At 35.1% G+C, this 15757-nt stretch overlaps 1 protein-coding gene across 1 annotated transcript in view; it reads right to left on the reverse strand.

Annotated features, from left to right (window-relative positions):
* LOC145693493 (gamma-tubulin complex component 3-like) overlaps nt 1–15757 on the reverse strand; it is a 92879-nt gene that overhangs the window by 36843 nt on the left and 40279 nt on the right. The window contains exons 9-10 of the mRNA XM_081769547.1: nt 12114–12250; nt 634–785 (exon numbers count right to left, since the gene is read on the reverse strand). Coding sequence (XP_081625673.1) covers nt 634–785; nt 12114–12250 — 289 coding nt within the window. The remainder of the gene's footprint in view (nt 1–633; nt 786–12113; nt 12251–15757) is intronic.

Consider the following 15757-nt stretch of genomic DNA (forward strand, 5'->3'; position numbering starts at 1 on the left):
TTTTCAGCTTTTCATCATGCTATAACGTGGGATGTAATAATCAGAAACGTAAGTCCTTTGCATTTTCAAGAGACCTTATGGAGTAGATTTCGATGCTACAAGCAGATGGTTGATATTGCTCGTGAGGACAGAAAAAAAAATGTTTGAAGTTAGCAAAAATTTCATCAAAGTTGGCAACGTTGCGAGTGAATTGCGCGATTCCTATTGGACCAATAAACGAATGTCTACCCTCCAACGAAACATACAACTTTATACTCTTCCTTCTATTGAGATTATGTTACTAAGTACATTAGTTTCTCTACAACAAAACTTTTAATTTGACATGTTTTTCAGTTTTTCGAGCAATCCGAGAGGAGGGCAGCCATTTTGGAAGGATGTATATCGAAGGAAAAATTTTTTTCAGCAAAAAGAAAAAATATGGGTCTAATAATATTGCATGTAGATCCCATATACAAAAAATAAATGAAACCTGAGACTATGATGGGGACTAATTGTGGTTTTCCTGGACGATTTGAAATGGAATTGGTCATATAAAAAGTGAAAGTCACTTACTGCAAATTAACCTAATATTTGGATGAAAGGTCTGATGATCAGATGACATATTAATACAATAATGAAAGATAATGTGCATACCACTTGTGTTCTCCAAAGCATGTTTCATCACTTCACGACCCCGAACAGCTGCATGGTCTTGACACACTTCTCGCAAAAAATTGATGCTTTTGCCAGTAGAAAGAATCTTCTTAGCTTGAGGCATTGAGATAAAGTTCGGCACCATAGCTTTCCTGAAATATGTAACAAGAATGAGGTCACCTAAAGTCCGTTGGTCTGAATCGCTGAGAACTGACAGTTTGAAAACATAAGTCTGGTCGGAAAGTGAAACAGGAATAGCGCAGTGGTTGAAGTATCAATACAGTAAGTCACAAACCCGGGTTCAATTCATAGTTCAATCGTACATTTTTTGTTGAATTTCACAGAATTTGCTCTTAACAGGATGTGGTGTAACAGGACAGGGTGTGGTAGTTTCGTCCATTTATCGTAACTATTTTGTTCATATTTCATTAATACTACGATAATACGGATAAATTATTTATTCCTTGTAAAAGTTTAAAGCAGCCGCGTAACAACGTTTCAAATATAGGAGGGGGCAAGTCTTTTTGTTGCGCCCCTCTCTCAACAGCGCCCCCCGCCTCCCATCACAGCGTGTAATTTCCACTAATCTTTACAGTATTACTTTTATGTATTTTTTTGTGTGTGTGGGAAAATAATTGTAATTTACGAAAACAGCTATACATTTGAAAAATTAAAATATTAGATTTACTTGAAGGAACGACAGTTTCTTCACCTACCCAGTGTATTCATTCAACACAAGAATCGTACATTAATAAAACTAGTAGACCTCATTTGATTTGCGTCGGGATACGTATGAAGTACAGTTTACTATTAATTAATCACTAGTATGACATGACATGACTGTTCCGTATACGTTCGGCACTAAAGCCACATTCTCACTCTCCAGAACTCATAGGCTGAAGACATCACAACCACAAATTTTCTTTCTAAAGTGATCAACAGATTCTCACAATACACCTACATGCACACTTTTTTTTATTTTACTTTCACACCACATTAATCTTCAAATGTTTCAGTACATAGGTTGAACTGCACTTTGTATTGATATACTGGGCTAGAGAAGCAAAATAACCGGATTTTTTGAGACGTGCTTTATTTTCATTTTTTTTTAAAACCGCCTTTTGGAAAGAAAACGGAAATTTTCGCTCTTTTGACACAACTATTAGCATCTCATAAGTCCCATGTTGGTTGTCTAACCATGATATCAAGTTCTTGAAATTTATACGTCTTGAAATGTGTTGTTTGGGTTGCCCAAAGTCAAACTGGCAGACAAGAAAAAAGTATCACCGCCGTTCCAGAAACACTATTGTTTCAGATACTCTTCAATATCTAATATTAGAACCGAAGGCTTCATAATTGTGTTCATATTTCAGAAGAAAATGTTTCACTAATAGCAGCAGCATAATATGATTTAGTTTAAGAAACTGGAGCAACAAAGCTTAGTGCGGTGGCTCTTGCATTTTATTTTTCTTCAGAATACAGTATATATATATATTTTTTTAAGTTAGACTATGATGGGAAAAGAAAGCTGGAACTGTTGTTTCTTCACTAAATATGAAATATTAAAAGAAAAAATCCAAGCCAAAAAACATGGAAAAGATCTTCTTTAAAAAGTTTTTTCGAGACCTTAAACCACTATTTAAAACAGTTATTGTTAACACCACTAACTTTTCACTAAAACTTTTTTTTTTTTTTTTTTTTTTTTTTTTTTTTTTTTTTGTCGTTAAACATTATTCGAAGAACTGTACAAACAATTCGTTCGAACTAGAAAACCCTATACATTAACCCTTTTGAGATTTCCACTTTTTTAGGTGAATTTTAGACTTTCAGTCAAGCAACTATTACGTCGAGACTATTTATCGTAGAATCATGGTTCATACCCCGTTTTATTCGGAATGAAACAGTGTTTTCCTAATTTGTAAATTTCCCTAATATGTACCTAAAGCAATAAAATTCGAATTAGTCCCAGAAGGGACAGTCCTATTAGCGATAGGAACGGTTATCTGTCCTATGAGCGACCGATTCATTTACACTGAGATGATGGAAAATGATATGATTCCATCTCGTAAAGTATGTTGGCCTCTGGTGTTATTATCACCCGAACAACCTTCGTATGAAATATGTACGTGCCAGTGACACTGTTCGTCAAATATATTTTTCCTCTACTGTGAGTGTAAATAAAACTTATTTTAATTTTGAGTTAGATTTTACATAAAACATATCAAATAACTTAACGAGACAATAGGGATATTTCAATGAAAAGTATATTCCTATGTAATTATTGAAAATCTAGTTGTAATATCCTCTTTCTTTAAAAGCTCTGTTTGCTGTACTTAATTTGAGTCAAATCTAATTACTTACTAAGCCCAGTAATGTATTTTATTTTGAAAAACTTAAACGTGTAACAGTTTCGCCGTGAATAAAATTAAAAAAAAAAAAAAAAAAAATGTCAGTGACAAAAGACAGCTTTTGAGATCCCTTACATCTGATAGGCTATTCTCAACCAATCCCATCAATTACAATGCAGTTCACTCTAAACAATCCAAAAGGTAAACAAACTCTTTAAACTACCTTCCCCCCTATTGTAAGCTACTAAAACGTAAACTAATTGCTTAATTTGCCTTCCTCCCTTGTTTTGACTTATACATAAAAGCTTGTCGTGTAGCAATCTGAAATAGTCCCTTATAACTAGACGAACTGTTAAGTCCTGCGAGAGATTTGTATCTTGTGTAATAATTTCTTCGAATACACCGTGTTTTTGGATTTGTTTGATATTCTCAAGTGGTGAACACCCTCTTTCCATTGGCGCCTGATGGAAAGGCAGGGGTTGCCCCCCTGGCTCACAAAAATGTATACGTAATATAGCAAACCATATATATTAAATATCAGATATACCAGACTTGATACAGCAACCATGGAGATGCCCTTCCCTAGAAAATTTTCTTCGGGTGCCCCTACCTCTTTCCGATTTCTTTCTTATGTCATATTCAATCTGAACTTATACTCCGTATAATTTTAACATGAAATTTCTAATTATATTAGAATCATAGACAAAGGCGGAGCTACTCTAAATATTTTAGTTAGTTTTCCCCTTGATATAGTCTGTATATTCATAGAAATTAATTCAAAAATATAATATTAGGAAAAACGTATAAAAGATTGTTAATGTAATGAGAGCATTCTCACGTATTAAATTCAGGTAGAGCAAAATTTTTCATAGTACATTTTGTTAGGTTCTAAATCACATTAGCATGAAACAAGTTAAAGAAGAGAGAACCTTATCTTCTTCCATTATCTTAGTATGAATGAATCGGTGACTCATAGGGCAGTTAACAGATCGAATCGGTTGCTCATAGAACAGTTAACAGTTCCTGTCGCTAATAGGACTGTCGCAAGTGGGAAGACACCATAAAATTCCTGACCAAATTGGAATAAAAAGGATTTTTTAAAAAAAGTCCCCATTTTCTGCGAATTTCTTCCCTCCGGTACACAACATGGACATGCGAATGTTACAAAAAAAAAAAAAAAAAAAACTTTCCTTCACTCCAAACAAAACGAGGTATGAACCATGATATTGGGGTAAATAGTGTTGGTGCTAAAATTCATTTATACTATTTTTTCCTAATATCTACTATTGTTATTCAACAAGCTCTAGTGTCAAGACTCTTTATCGTAAGATCATGGTTCGTAACTCTTTGTATTTGTAATGAAGGAATGTTTCCAACTGTGCCATTCAATTTTCCCCATTAGGCACCAGAAGTGAAAAAATCCCGCTCAAATTAGGAAAAAGATATTTTTGTCAGGAAAAAATCTTTTTGAGAATTTCTTCCCCCAGATACATGCTAGCGTCACGGCAGTGGTACAGTTCGAAACGCTACTTCATGACAAATAAAATGAGGTAGGAACCATGATCCTACAATGAACACTCTTGACGCTAGAACTTATTGAATAACAATACATTAGGAACTATTACCCAAAAACGGGGTGAGAAATTTAGTAAATCAGCTCTAACACCAAGACTATTTATTCTAGGATTATGGTTTGTACCTCTTTGTATGATACCAGCGTTTTAAATCGTATCACTTGCATGTCCATATCATGTACCTGAGGGGAAAAATTCCCGCCCAAAATGTATAAAGAAAAGCGGCAAATTCGAATTTTCAAAAATTAACTTTCTCGGAAATTTATCTCCTCAGGTATATGGCAGCGCAATGGTAGTGGTACCGTTGGAAACGTTGCATCATTACGAACAAAATGAGGTACAGACCATGATCCTACGACAAATAGGGATGACCGGGAATAGTAAAGTAGCGATTATGAGTAGCTACTTTACTAAACACGTTGACTAAAAGTGTGTAATAGGGGAAAATTTCAGTTTTTTTTTTTTTTTTTTTTTTTTTTTTTTTTTTTTTTTTTGAAAAAATCACTATTTACCCTACGACCATGGTTTGTACCTTGTTTTATTTGGAATGGTGGTAGGTTTTAAACGGTACCACTCACATGTCCCTGAGAGGAGGAATTCCCGAAAAAGGAAAAAGATCTGAAAAATCCCTTTTTTCCACTTTCTGCGGGATATTCCCGCTTCTGGTATATAATAGGGAAATTTGATTGGTACAGTTGGAAACATTTCTTTATTACGAACACTACAAGGTATGGACCATGATTCTAGGATTAATAGCGATGTGTTAGGATTTAAAAAAAAAAAAAAAAAAGAGCTCTAAAATTTATCCTTTGCTTTCTTCCTTCGTCCATGTTTGTGACGTCACTGCCCCCAGGCATCGCAAGCGTGACGGCAAAATGCCCATGAAACAAATACTTTGATGCTTCCCTCCTTGAATGAATGCAAAAAAACACGCTGTGAAAAGCTTTACTAGAGATTTATAAAGCAAATTCCGAAGGTCGACGCCATGGTTCAGATCTGTACCAGAAGTCCCCAAAGGGTTAAAATATTTGCTCTTTTTTTTTTTCTTATGAGACATCGATTATTCTTGATTGTTGAACTTCTCATATTTATTTTTCTTCAGAATGCAGTAATTAAGTCTCTTTGCCGTCTTATAATGGGAAACAAAGGTGGAAAGTACTTTCTTCATTAAAGTTGAAATATATATATATATATATATATATATATATATATATATATATATATATATATATAGTAGAGCGTCGATTATCCGAACGTCGGTCAACCGAACGACCGCTTAACCGAACTGTGTACTCGCTCGCACCTGTTACTCTCCCACCCTACCGTCCATCATCCCCCCACTCCCAAACCAAGTTTCCCACAGTAGTCGCCGCACTGAGCCACCGCTGGCGGAACATTGCTTCTAATGGGGCCTTCATAAGACGCTGCTGACCGCCCAAGCCGCCAGTCGCTGTGTTTCAACAATCAGCACACTTCTGTCGGTTTGGCACTAGCTGTAGAAGTACAGTACAGTACAGTACAGTACAATACAGTTCGATTATCCGAACAAACCAGTTTTTCCAAACACCCATGTCCCCCAATTACTTCGGATAATCATCGACGCTCTACTATATATATATATATATATATATATATATATATATATATATATATATATATATATATATATATATATATATATAAACTTCAATATCCAACTTTCAATATATTTAACAAGAACGGAATAATATAGTTTCAATTTGATTAAATGTTCAATGTAAAACATAACGACCCACTGTGATCCTATAGCTCATTTCGACACAAAAACTGCGTACACTTTTCCGAAGACAGTTGCATGGTAGGAGCTATTTGTGAATTCTCTACACAGTTCCTTCACGTCCAGTGAGTCGAGCCTGTTTGGGTATGCATTAAGAACTGCAAAATGGTTCAGTCTTGCCTGGGTCATTGTGGACCTCAGATAAGTTTTGAGACGCCGCAACATTGAGAAACTTCTCTCGGCAGTTGCAGATGTCGCCGGGATGATAAGCAGGACACGAAGGACTTTCAACACTTCAGGAAACAACTCTCTTGTTTCTTTACAGAGTTTTTTGAATTTGTCAAGTAGGTATTTCAGATGTTTTGAAGTGGGAATAGTGGTGAGCAACTTTTGCATTTGTAGTTGTAGTCGGTCCGGATTGACGTGGTATTCTTTTAAAATGTCACTGTCTTGAGAAAAGTTACCTTCCAAAACTATATCCTTTATTGCACGATATTTCTTCAGTTCAGGCTGATGGAATCAACTACATTTTCCAAATGACATTATCCATTCATAATAGGTTGCGCGTAATTTCTCTTCTGCGGTGTTGAATTGGTAATTTTTCGCGGATGTCTGCGAGTGTTCTAGTCTTTTCGGGGTCTGTTTCCTGCGCGGTAGCTGAGGAGATCCTTGTTTGTTCTATCGAAGGCCTCCCTATACAATCAGGGGCGACAAAAGGAATAATTAATATATCTACAGCGCCCTTGGTGAAATACCGTATTACCTCTTTGTTTGTTCTGTCGAAGGCGCTCCTATACAATCAGGGGCGACAAAAGGAATAATTAATATATTTACAGCGCCCCTTGGTGCAATATTATTTCTTTTTTATTCTATCGAAGGCGCCCCTCTACAATCAGGGGCGACGAAAGGAATAATTAATATATCTACAGCGCCCTTGGTGCATTATATCCTTTGATTTCTGTCAAAAGCGCCCCTGTACAATTAGGGGCGACGAAAGGAATAATTAATATATCTACAGCGCCCTTGGTGCAGTATTACATCCTTCTTTGTTCTATCGAAGACGCCCCTGTACAATGAAGAGCCACAGAAGGAATAGTTAATATATCTACAGCGTCCGTGGCGCAATATTACATCCTTTATTGTTCTATTGAAGACGCCCCTATACAATCAGGGGCGACAAAGGGAATAATTAATAGCACCCTTGGTGCAATATTACATCCTTTTTTGTTCTATCGAAGGCGCCCCTATACATTGAGGGGCGGCAAAAAGAACAAATAGCATATCTACATCGCCCTTGGTGCAATATTAGACTATATCCTTTGATGTTCTGTCGAAGGCGCCCCTATACAATTAGGGGCGACAAAAGGAATAATTATTATATCTACAGCGCCCTTGGTGAAATATCGTATTACATCTTTGTTTGTTCTGTCGAAGGCGCCCCTATACAATCAGGGGCGACAAAAGGAATAATTAACATATCTACATCGCCCTTGGTGCAATATTATATCCTTTGATGTCCTGTCGAAGGCGCCCCTATACAATTAGGGGCGACGAAAGTTATAATTAATATATCTACAGCGCCCTTGGTGAAATACCGTATTACATCTTTGTTTGTTCTGTCGAAGGCGCCCCTATACTATCAGGGGCAACAAAAGGAATAATTAAAATATTTACAGCGCCCCTTGGTGCAATATTATTTCTTTTTTATTCTATCGAATGCGCCCCTATACAATCAGGGCGACGAAAGGAATAATTAATATATTTACAATGCTTCATCATTGTAACATTATTTACTTTTTTATTCTATCGAAGTGTTTCGTCGCCCGTACATAATGAGGTGCGACAAAGGATTAAGAAAATGTTTATATCGCTGCTTGACTGTCATATAGGTAATTTTTATTTTTTTATTTTATTGTATCAAAGGTCCCTTAGACAATCAACACAAAAGGAACAGAAAAAGTGTCCATTAGTTATAATAATACAAAGCACTGCACTCTATATTTTGTCGAAGATTTGGCAGTGCATACAAAACACTGCTTTTGTACATAGACTTTTCATTCTTCAATCGGCTTTAAAAAAGGCAAAGTAATCATTAGGCGCCTTCGGCGCCCCTAATAACTTCTACCAGAACTTTGGGTGGGGGCAATGCCCCCTTGCCCCCCCCCGTCTTGTTACGCCACTGGTTTAAAGAGTATTTTATTAAAAGAGCTGAGTTTTGTTTGTACAATTCTCTTCCGGAAACTGCGACCTTTTCCAAAATATTGATTTCATATTTAATAAGTAGATTGACATTTATCTTAAAACGCCTTTGTAACTTTTAAACTAATAGATAAAACACACTGAAATTGTATAAAAAGCAAATATCGACAGTGGGACGTTAACATACTAGGGAATATTACCATGTTAAGTATCCCGGTACAAAGATTTATTTTTTCAAATGGTACTACATCAAGTTATTACATGCTTCAAATCTACATATTAAATGAAACCTTACAATACTACATATTCAGTGTTACAACCTAAGGACGGTACAATATCTTTTAAAAAATTGATATCTCAAACCATTCCAGAAATACGACAGATATTGACAAGTTTGCCACACTGCTTGGAATTATGTAAATGTGAGAGCTTGTTATAATTACAACTTACAAAAACTGTTGCTGTAATGGTGCAGAAACAGGGAGAAAGAACAAGCATTATAAAAATTCCAACAAGTGTGTCATTTTAAGCACTACAGTAATCTCAACCCATACTTATCACCTTCAAAATATTTTCAATATCATATTGTTTTTATTGGAATTGTGTCCTTTAAGTCTTAAAAACCATCAATAAGGTCGTATGTGGTACTTATTTATGAACTTTTTCGAAATAAAGTCTGTCGAAGAAAACTGAAGTTTCAATTTGTCCTCGTAATTTTTGTTCTTATTGATTCGAAATGCGTCCTATGTTCATAAACCTGGACACTAAGGTACGCTGGATGTGCATTATTTCTTCCGTTTCATCTGCGTTATTACCCAGAGGACTCCGTGCAAGAAAACCTGAAACTATGGCATCGTGATACGCTGACCACATATTACCAGCCTAATATCACTGACGGATTGGCTTAAGCCTTTCAAACGGACACTTATTCAAATACACACGCGCAAGAAGGAAACAAGCAGCTATTACAGACAGACAGACTACATAGCACTCCAAGAAAACTTCAGAAGCTAAGTGAAAGTGACAAAAAAATACCCAGATCAGATGTTGACACAGATCATCATTTTATCTTAATAAACAGTAGTCTACGCCTGGAGAAGAAAGGAAAAGTACGCAAACCACGCAGATGACGAAACCTATTATAGTTGAGGAAAACCATCAACATCAAAAATTAGAGATGAGAAAATTAGTTGCATGAAGAAGTGAGTTCCAAGTGAACAAAATTACTTCGATTTTTTTTTTTAGTACAAAGGAGAGTAGATAAACTTTGTTTTTTTCTTTTCTGTCATTTGTTTTATTATAAACGTAAGTTTCAACGTTCTTCAGTCACAGAGTCGTGAGGTCATTTGACGAATCAACTTATAACGACAAAACAAAGAAAAGTGTTTCTGCATTGTTCTTCCATTGAGTCCGTTCCCTTTTGTTTCTTCGATGTTTTTGTTTCTTTTATTATTATTATTATATTCATACTCCGTCAACAAAGTTTAAGGATGAGCTGAAAGTTGGAGAGTGCAAAGTTTATTCAGATTTAAAATTGGAAGTAAGTGAAATGATTAATATGCTATGTTTCTTATTAATTACCACTTATTTCACGTTTAGAAGAATTTGTGGTGCGCTATTTGACTACTATTTACAATTTTTTTCTACTTTTGCCATAGTACTCAAGTCCATATATGATCTTTGGCGTAATAATGAACATACTATCTGAAAGGATTAAGACATATCCGATTGGTACACGCTGTTTACAGATGATATTGTCTACTAATGTAAAACGAATAGGAAAGTTAAAAACTAAGCAGTGGAGAAGAGCCTTCGTAGGAGGTGAAAAGTATAAATGGCAGAACAGGAACTTTAAATGTATGTTTGACTACTATGGGAATTCACATGTTGAAATAGACCATAGAATTAATACGGATTTGATGAACTGGAAGGTGTCAATTGTTTTTTGCAATAAAAGAATACGCCAAAGTACAGAGACGAGCTTACAACATTGATAGTGAAAACAGAAATATTCTTTGGAGCAGAAACACGAAAATAAAGAAGGTGTACGAGAAGGACTAGATACGACTGAAATAAAAATGCTCAAATGGACTGTGGTGTCACCAGAACTGATAAAATCAGAAACTAAAGAATAAACGGCAATTAAGGTAACTGAGACTACGAAGAAAATAGAAAAAAGAAGATTGGTATGGTCAAATCATAAGAAGATTATGTAAGCAAAAAAAGTAGGCAGAATAGTGATGGAAGGTTAAAGGGGAAGAGAGATTAAAAAGAAGTCGTTACGTTGTGTTAATACGGACTTGAAAGACAAGATGATAATAGATGCGTGAGATCGTACACTATGAGAAACGACCCCGACTAAGCAATAGAAGATAACCTAAGAGAGAAAGGGAGCTTCGTTAAGTTTAATCGAATGTACTAATTAAGTGTAAACGTTCTTCGAGACATTTCTCGGTGACTTTATATAAGAATTGAATTAACAATATTGTTAACGCAAATGTCAACATAGTCAGTGCAAATATCAACATAGACAACGATATCAATTTCCACTGTTCAGAAATAGTTGTTATCCTTAAGTTATTTAGAATTCACTATTTTTTCTTTTAATGTTTTGCACAGGTCCAAAAACTTATCTTGCACTTTGAACTGTCATTCCAATTATCACTATAAACAGTATTTCGTGAGAAACTGCTATGTAGGCTAGAACCAATCACCAAAAATATTGAATTTTTGACTCCAGACGTGAAAAACTGATTTGTATTTAAGAAGCGACAGAATTAGACCAACAATAACAGTTTTCTAGTAATTTCTAGCCTTCATCTCAACGCCACGAGTTCAATGGCCACAGGAAACGCCGAAATATATAGTGGAATGACACTCCGAGGTGCAAGATGAGTTTTTGACTCTGAAAATGTATTCTATAGGAAGCATTAGTAACTATATTTTTGCACAGATGTTCAACGTTATGCGTAAATTTAAGAGATAAAGAAGTGACGCCCGACAGAGACTAATACTTAGTCTTGTTCACACAAAATTTGAGTACACAGTATTTTCGACATATCTCTGCAAGCAAAATAATGTTCATAAAGGATAAGTTTTCAGTTTCAAATTTAGAACTTTTCGATGTGCGAGGTGTTTTCATAAAGTGTTTCTATCTTCATGTGAGTGACAACCCATTTATAAGGACACAAATTAGATATCGTAAAAAGTTTAGAAAACTTATTAAACCCGCACCGAATTACACAAGTGATACATTTCTCTCTCTAAAAATTGTATTAAGGAGTGTCAATTACATTCTTCAAACAAATTATAACAGTAACTGTTTCCTGTTGTGAAACCATCAAGCAATTTTTTTTTTTTTCACAATAATTCTTTATATCTGAACTCTTTACGGAAACATGTAACAATTTCTTCCATGGAATATTCAGGTTCAAACGGAATCCCTTCTTAATGTGGTTAAGGAGAAGATACGAATAAAGAAAGAAACCTGTTTACAGAAAATGAAAATACATTGTAATATAACAAGGACTTCGTAAAACCATCCAGAAAAATCTACGACTAACTAAAACCAAAAAAGGAATGAGCAAATTTTAGAATACTTACATCAATTCATACTTATCATGCCATAATCGATCTCCTGCTACATTAGGATTGGCCCGCACGAAAAACTCACTATATTTATCTTCCAATTCACCATCCAAAATCCATCGGCTCAGCATCACATACATAGGCTTACATACCTATGAACAGAAGGAAAAAAAAGGCGTAATAGATTAATAAAATGTTATGCTAGCACTAGCATTCTCTTATTTAGGGAGTCACAGTAGCTCAGTGATAGAGCGCTCCCTCTCGTACGAAGGATTTGTGAACATGTTGTACACAATATCTTAAGTTCTGTGTTTATATCTCATTTCCAATAACGGTGAATTTTCTCCTTTTAATATTCATAAAGCATAGTTTTTTTTTTCCCGTACGCCTACTTTAATCTTTGTTTTATAATTACCGGATAAAGCTAAATTAGATTCAGCGCAGTACTGTGGAGGTATATATATATATATAAATTGTACTGTGGTAGGGTGTTTTAAAACAACGTTTGGGAGGTGATTCCTAACTCCAGGGTAAGACGAAAAGTATAGAACAACCTAGGTGCACAAATGCTTCCTTTCGGAATTATAGATTGCCGAAAACATGAAAAAATGAAGTTTGAAGGTTCATAGCTCCAAAACTATGGGACCTACCACAGTCGGGTCACGACTTCACTTAGGAACTATGTGCGCAGTCCAAAAATACACGTTTCAGAATACTAAGGTACTCATGCAACAATTTTTATAGAGGAAGTTTGGGTACGGGCATATAATTTGAAGTACTCACCAACTACCTCTACAAAAATTGTTGCGGAGGTACCGCAGGATTCTGAAATATGGATATTTGGATAGGGCACATAGGGCACATACTAGTACTTACGTGAAGTCTTGACCCGATTACGATATGTCCCATAGTTTTGGAGCTCCCAAACGTTATCGGTGTTGTTTTGAAACACCAGAAGAAAGTTCAGTTTACAGTCTAATAATAACGCATATGACTATTTCAAGAAAGTTAAAAATAATATCACAATTTCTTGTTCGCTTATTTTACATATAAATTACAAGCCACGTTAGAAGTTATTTATTGTTGGAGTTTCGAGTCTCTTCCCAGCGCTTGGAATGCAGACAAGTGATAAGACGTTGTAACTAAAATATATCGATTAAAAATAAAAATAACGTAAGCCAGATAATAGCTGTAAAATGTTATTAAATGGATTATTAACTACTTTCCCGTCTTTTCTTGGAGACACAAATCGAAGACAATTATGACGTAGTTTATGATGTCATAATTGTCGGGCACTCTTGAAATTAACAATTCCTTTTAATTTAATTAATAACACTTTTAAGTATTAAATGGTCTATTTTTAACATTATTATGTTTCCTGTACTAGGTTATTTATAATTAAACCTGGAATCTAAACCACACCAGCTTCCATCGGTAATCGAATCCGAATCTTCTGCAGCGAAGGCATTAATGCTGACCACCACGAGCGAGCTCTAAGCTACTCGATTTATTATCTGTGTGGTGCATCATTTTTTTTTTTTATTTTTCTACTATATATTTCACAAATCCCACTGGTTTGGTTATTCATGTAGTCCTCCGGATTACTTCTTGAACTGCTTCTTAATTCATTTTTAAAAATTTTTCCCTTTTCCTCTTATCTTCGGTAAAAACAATATCTTTGGCATTTAAAGTTGAAATTTGGTGCATTGTATGCCATACGCCTTTTTTTCTTTTCTGAGGAATTAGAGAACTGTACACACAGAACTTTCATCTTCCTCGTTGAAACAGTTGTGGATGTTAAGTGAAGTGTGCTAAATCGAAAGTTGTGGATATTTCAGTGCAATGTGTTAAATCGAATGCTGTGGAAATTTCGGTGCAGTGAAGACTTTATTGTTTGCTGTAATTTATAATATAGTCTCGTTGCTTATTTAAGCTACCTTTACTTAGGTTTAATTTTGGTTCCTTGGTCCTGATGATTCGTACACTTATCATTCTATGAACCATGCAGTTTTGTGCAAAATGTTGGTTTGATTAATGAACAGCTAAGATTTACTTACGTATTTTGATTATCCTGCAACCGCTTGAGTCTTGTTTTCAGATTCTCTAACATGTTCTTTTATTCTGGTTTCTACGTTTCCCTTCGTCATACCTATGTAGGTTTGGTCACAACTACATACCACCAAAACACATGAAGAAATAAATTAAGAAGCAGTTGAAGTAATCCGGAGGACCACATAAATACACAAACAGTGGGGTATGAGAAATACATGGTAGGAAAATAAAAACCCTTGACCCACCACACAGTAAAAATACTCGCTCTTTATATAAACTAATGCGTTAATTCACAGGATTTGTGACTGAACACAAAGCATTTACAACAACGATCCAAGCAGCATTGGCGGCAGGGATATTTACTCTTGTGCTCCTGACTCACGGGTTATGATCCATAAGTAAATAGGACCATCCCTTTAATTTTGACAGGGATACCTTGGCCCATCAGAAATTTTGGAAGCGGTACATAAGATCACCCACTTAAATTTTAGAAATTGCCGAAACAAACATCAAAGAATAAATTAGGTCAAAAAAAAAAAAAAAACCTCCAAATTTTGAATTTTTAACCAATTTTTACCCAGAAAAGGGAACAAGTAGTACCAACCAGATTCACAGAAATATATATTTGGGACTTGAGAACATTTACAAAATTTTGTTAGTTGACAATTTCCAAATTTAAGGGGTGGGCCAATACACCTCTCGCAACTTCCGAGAAGGAAGCATTAATGTACTCGTGTCGTATAAAAGAGAACAGAACCGTATATTCAATCATATACGTGATAAAGCCTCATCAAAGAAAATAAATTAGGTCAACCACCAACCACGTAGTGAACACATGGCAATTTGAATAATTTGAAAAATTTTTACCCACAGAAGGGGATAAGAAGGATCACCCAAATTTATAGCATTATATATTTGAGCCCTAGAGAACATTTACCAGAATTTATTTTCGACTGTTTCCAAATTTAAGAGGTGGGCCAATACACTCCTCTTAAGTCTTGAAAAGGGAGCATCAATGTACCAATGCCGTACGATAGTAAATGGACGTTCTTAATCATATAATGTGATAAAACCTCATCAAAGATAAATCAGGTCAAAATACTCCGAAATTTGAATTTTTGACTTTTTTTTTTTTTTTTTTTTTTTTTAACTACGAAAGATAACGAGAACTACCCAAAGTTACAGTGGTACACTACCATACCAAATTTTTAGTTTTGGCATTTCCAAAATTTAAGAAGGTGGGCTAAGGTAACGCTGGGGCACAAAAGTTAGGCCAACTGCCCTCAATACTACTATGGATATACGGGTAGACCATTTACCTTTAAACACACTGGTAACTTTTAAACGAATAGAAACTATGAAATTTTGCACGATACTAATATCGGCAGGGGAAAATCATTTGACATACTGTTCAATACCATCAGATTAACAGTGTTGCCAAAGTCAAATTTTCAATTCCTTATAATCTCTTTTTATTCATTTGAAATTCATTTGACAATGATTGTATTTAATACAAAAGTACTTTGTCCAAGGAATGCCACTGTCCGCCTCATTTTCTTATTACTGTTGTAAAGGTCACCAAACCGTTTACGTCCATAATACTGTAA

The sequence above is a fragment of the Thermobia domestica genome, chromosome 8 (assembly GCF_964235325.1).
Source record: "Thermobia domestica chromosome 8, izTheDome1.hap1.1, whole genome shotgun sequence".
NCBI classification, from domain to species: domain Eukaryota; kingdom Metazoa; phylum Arthropoda; class Insecta; order Zygentoma; family Lepismatidae; genus Thermobia; species Thermobia domestica.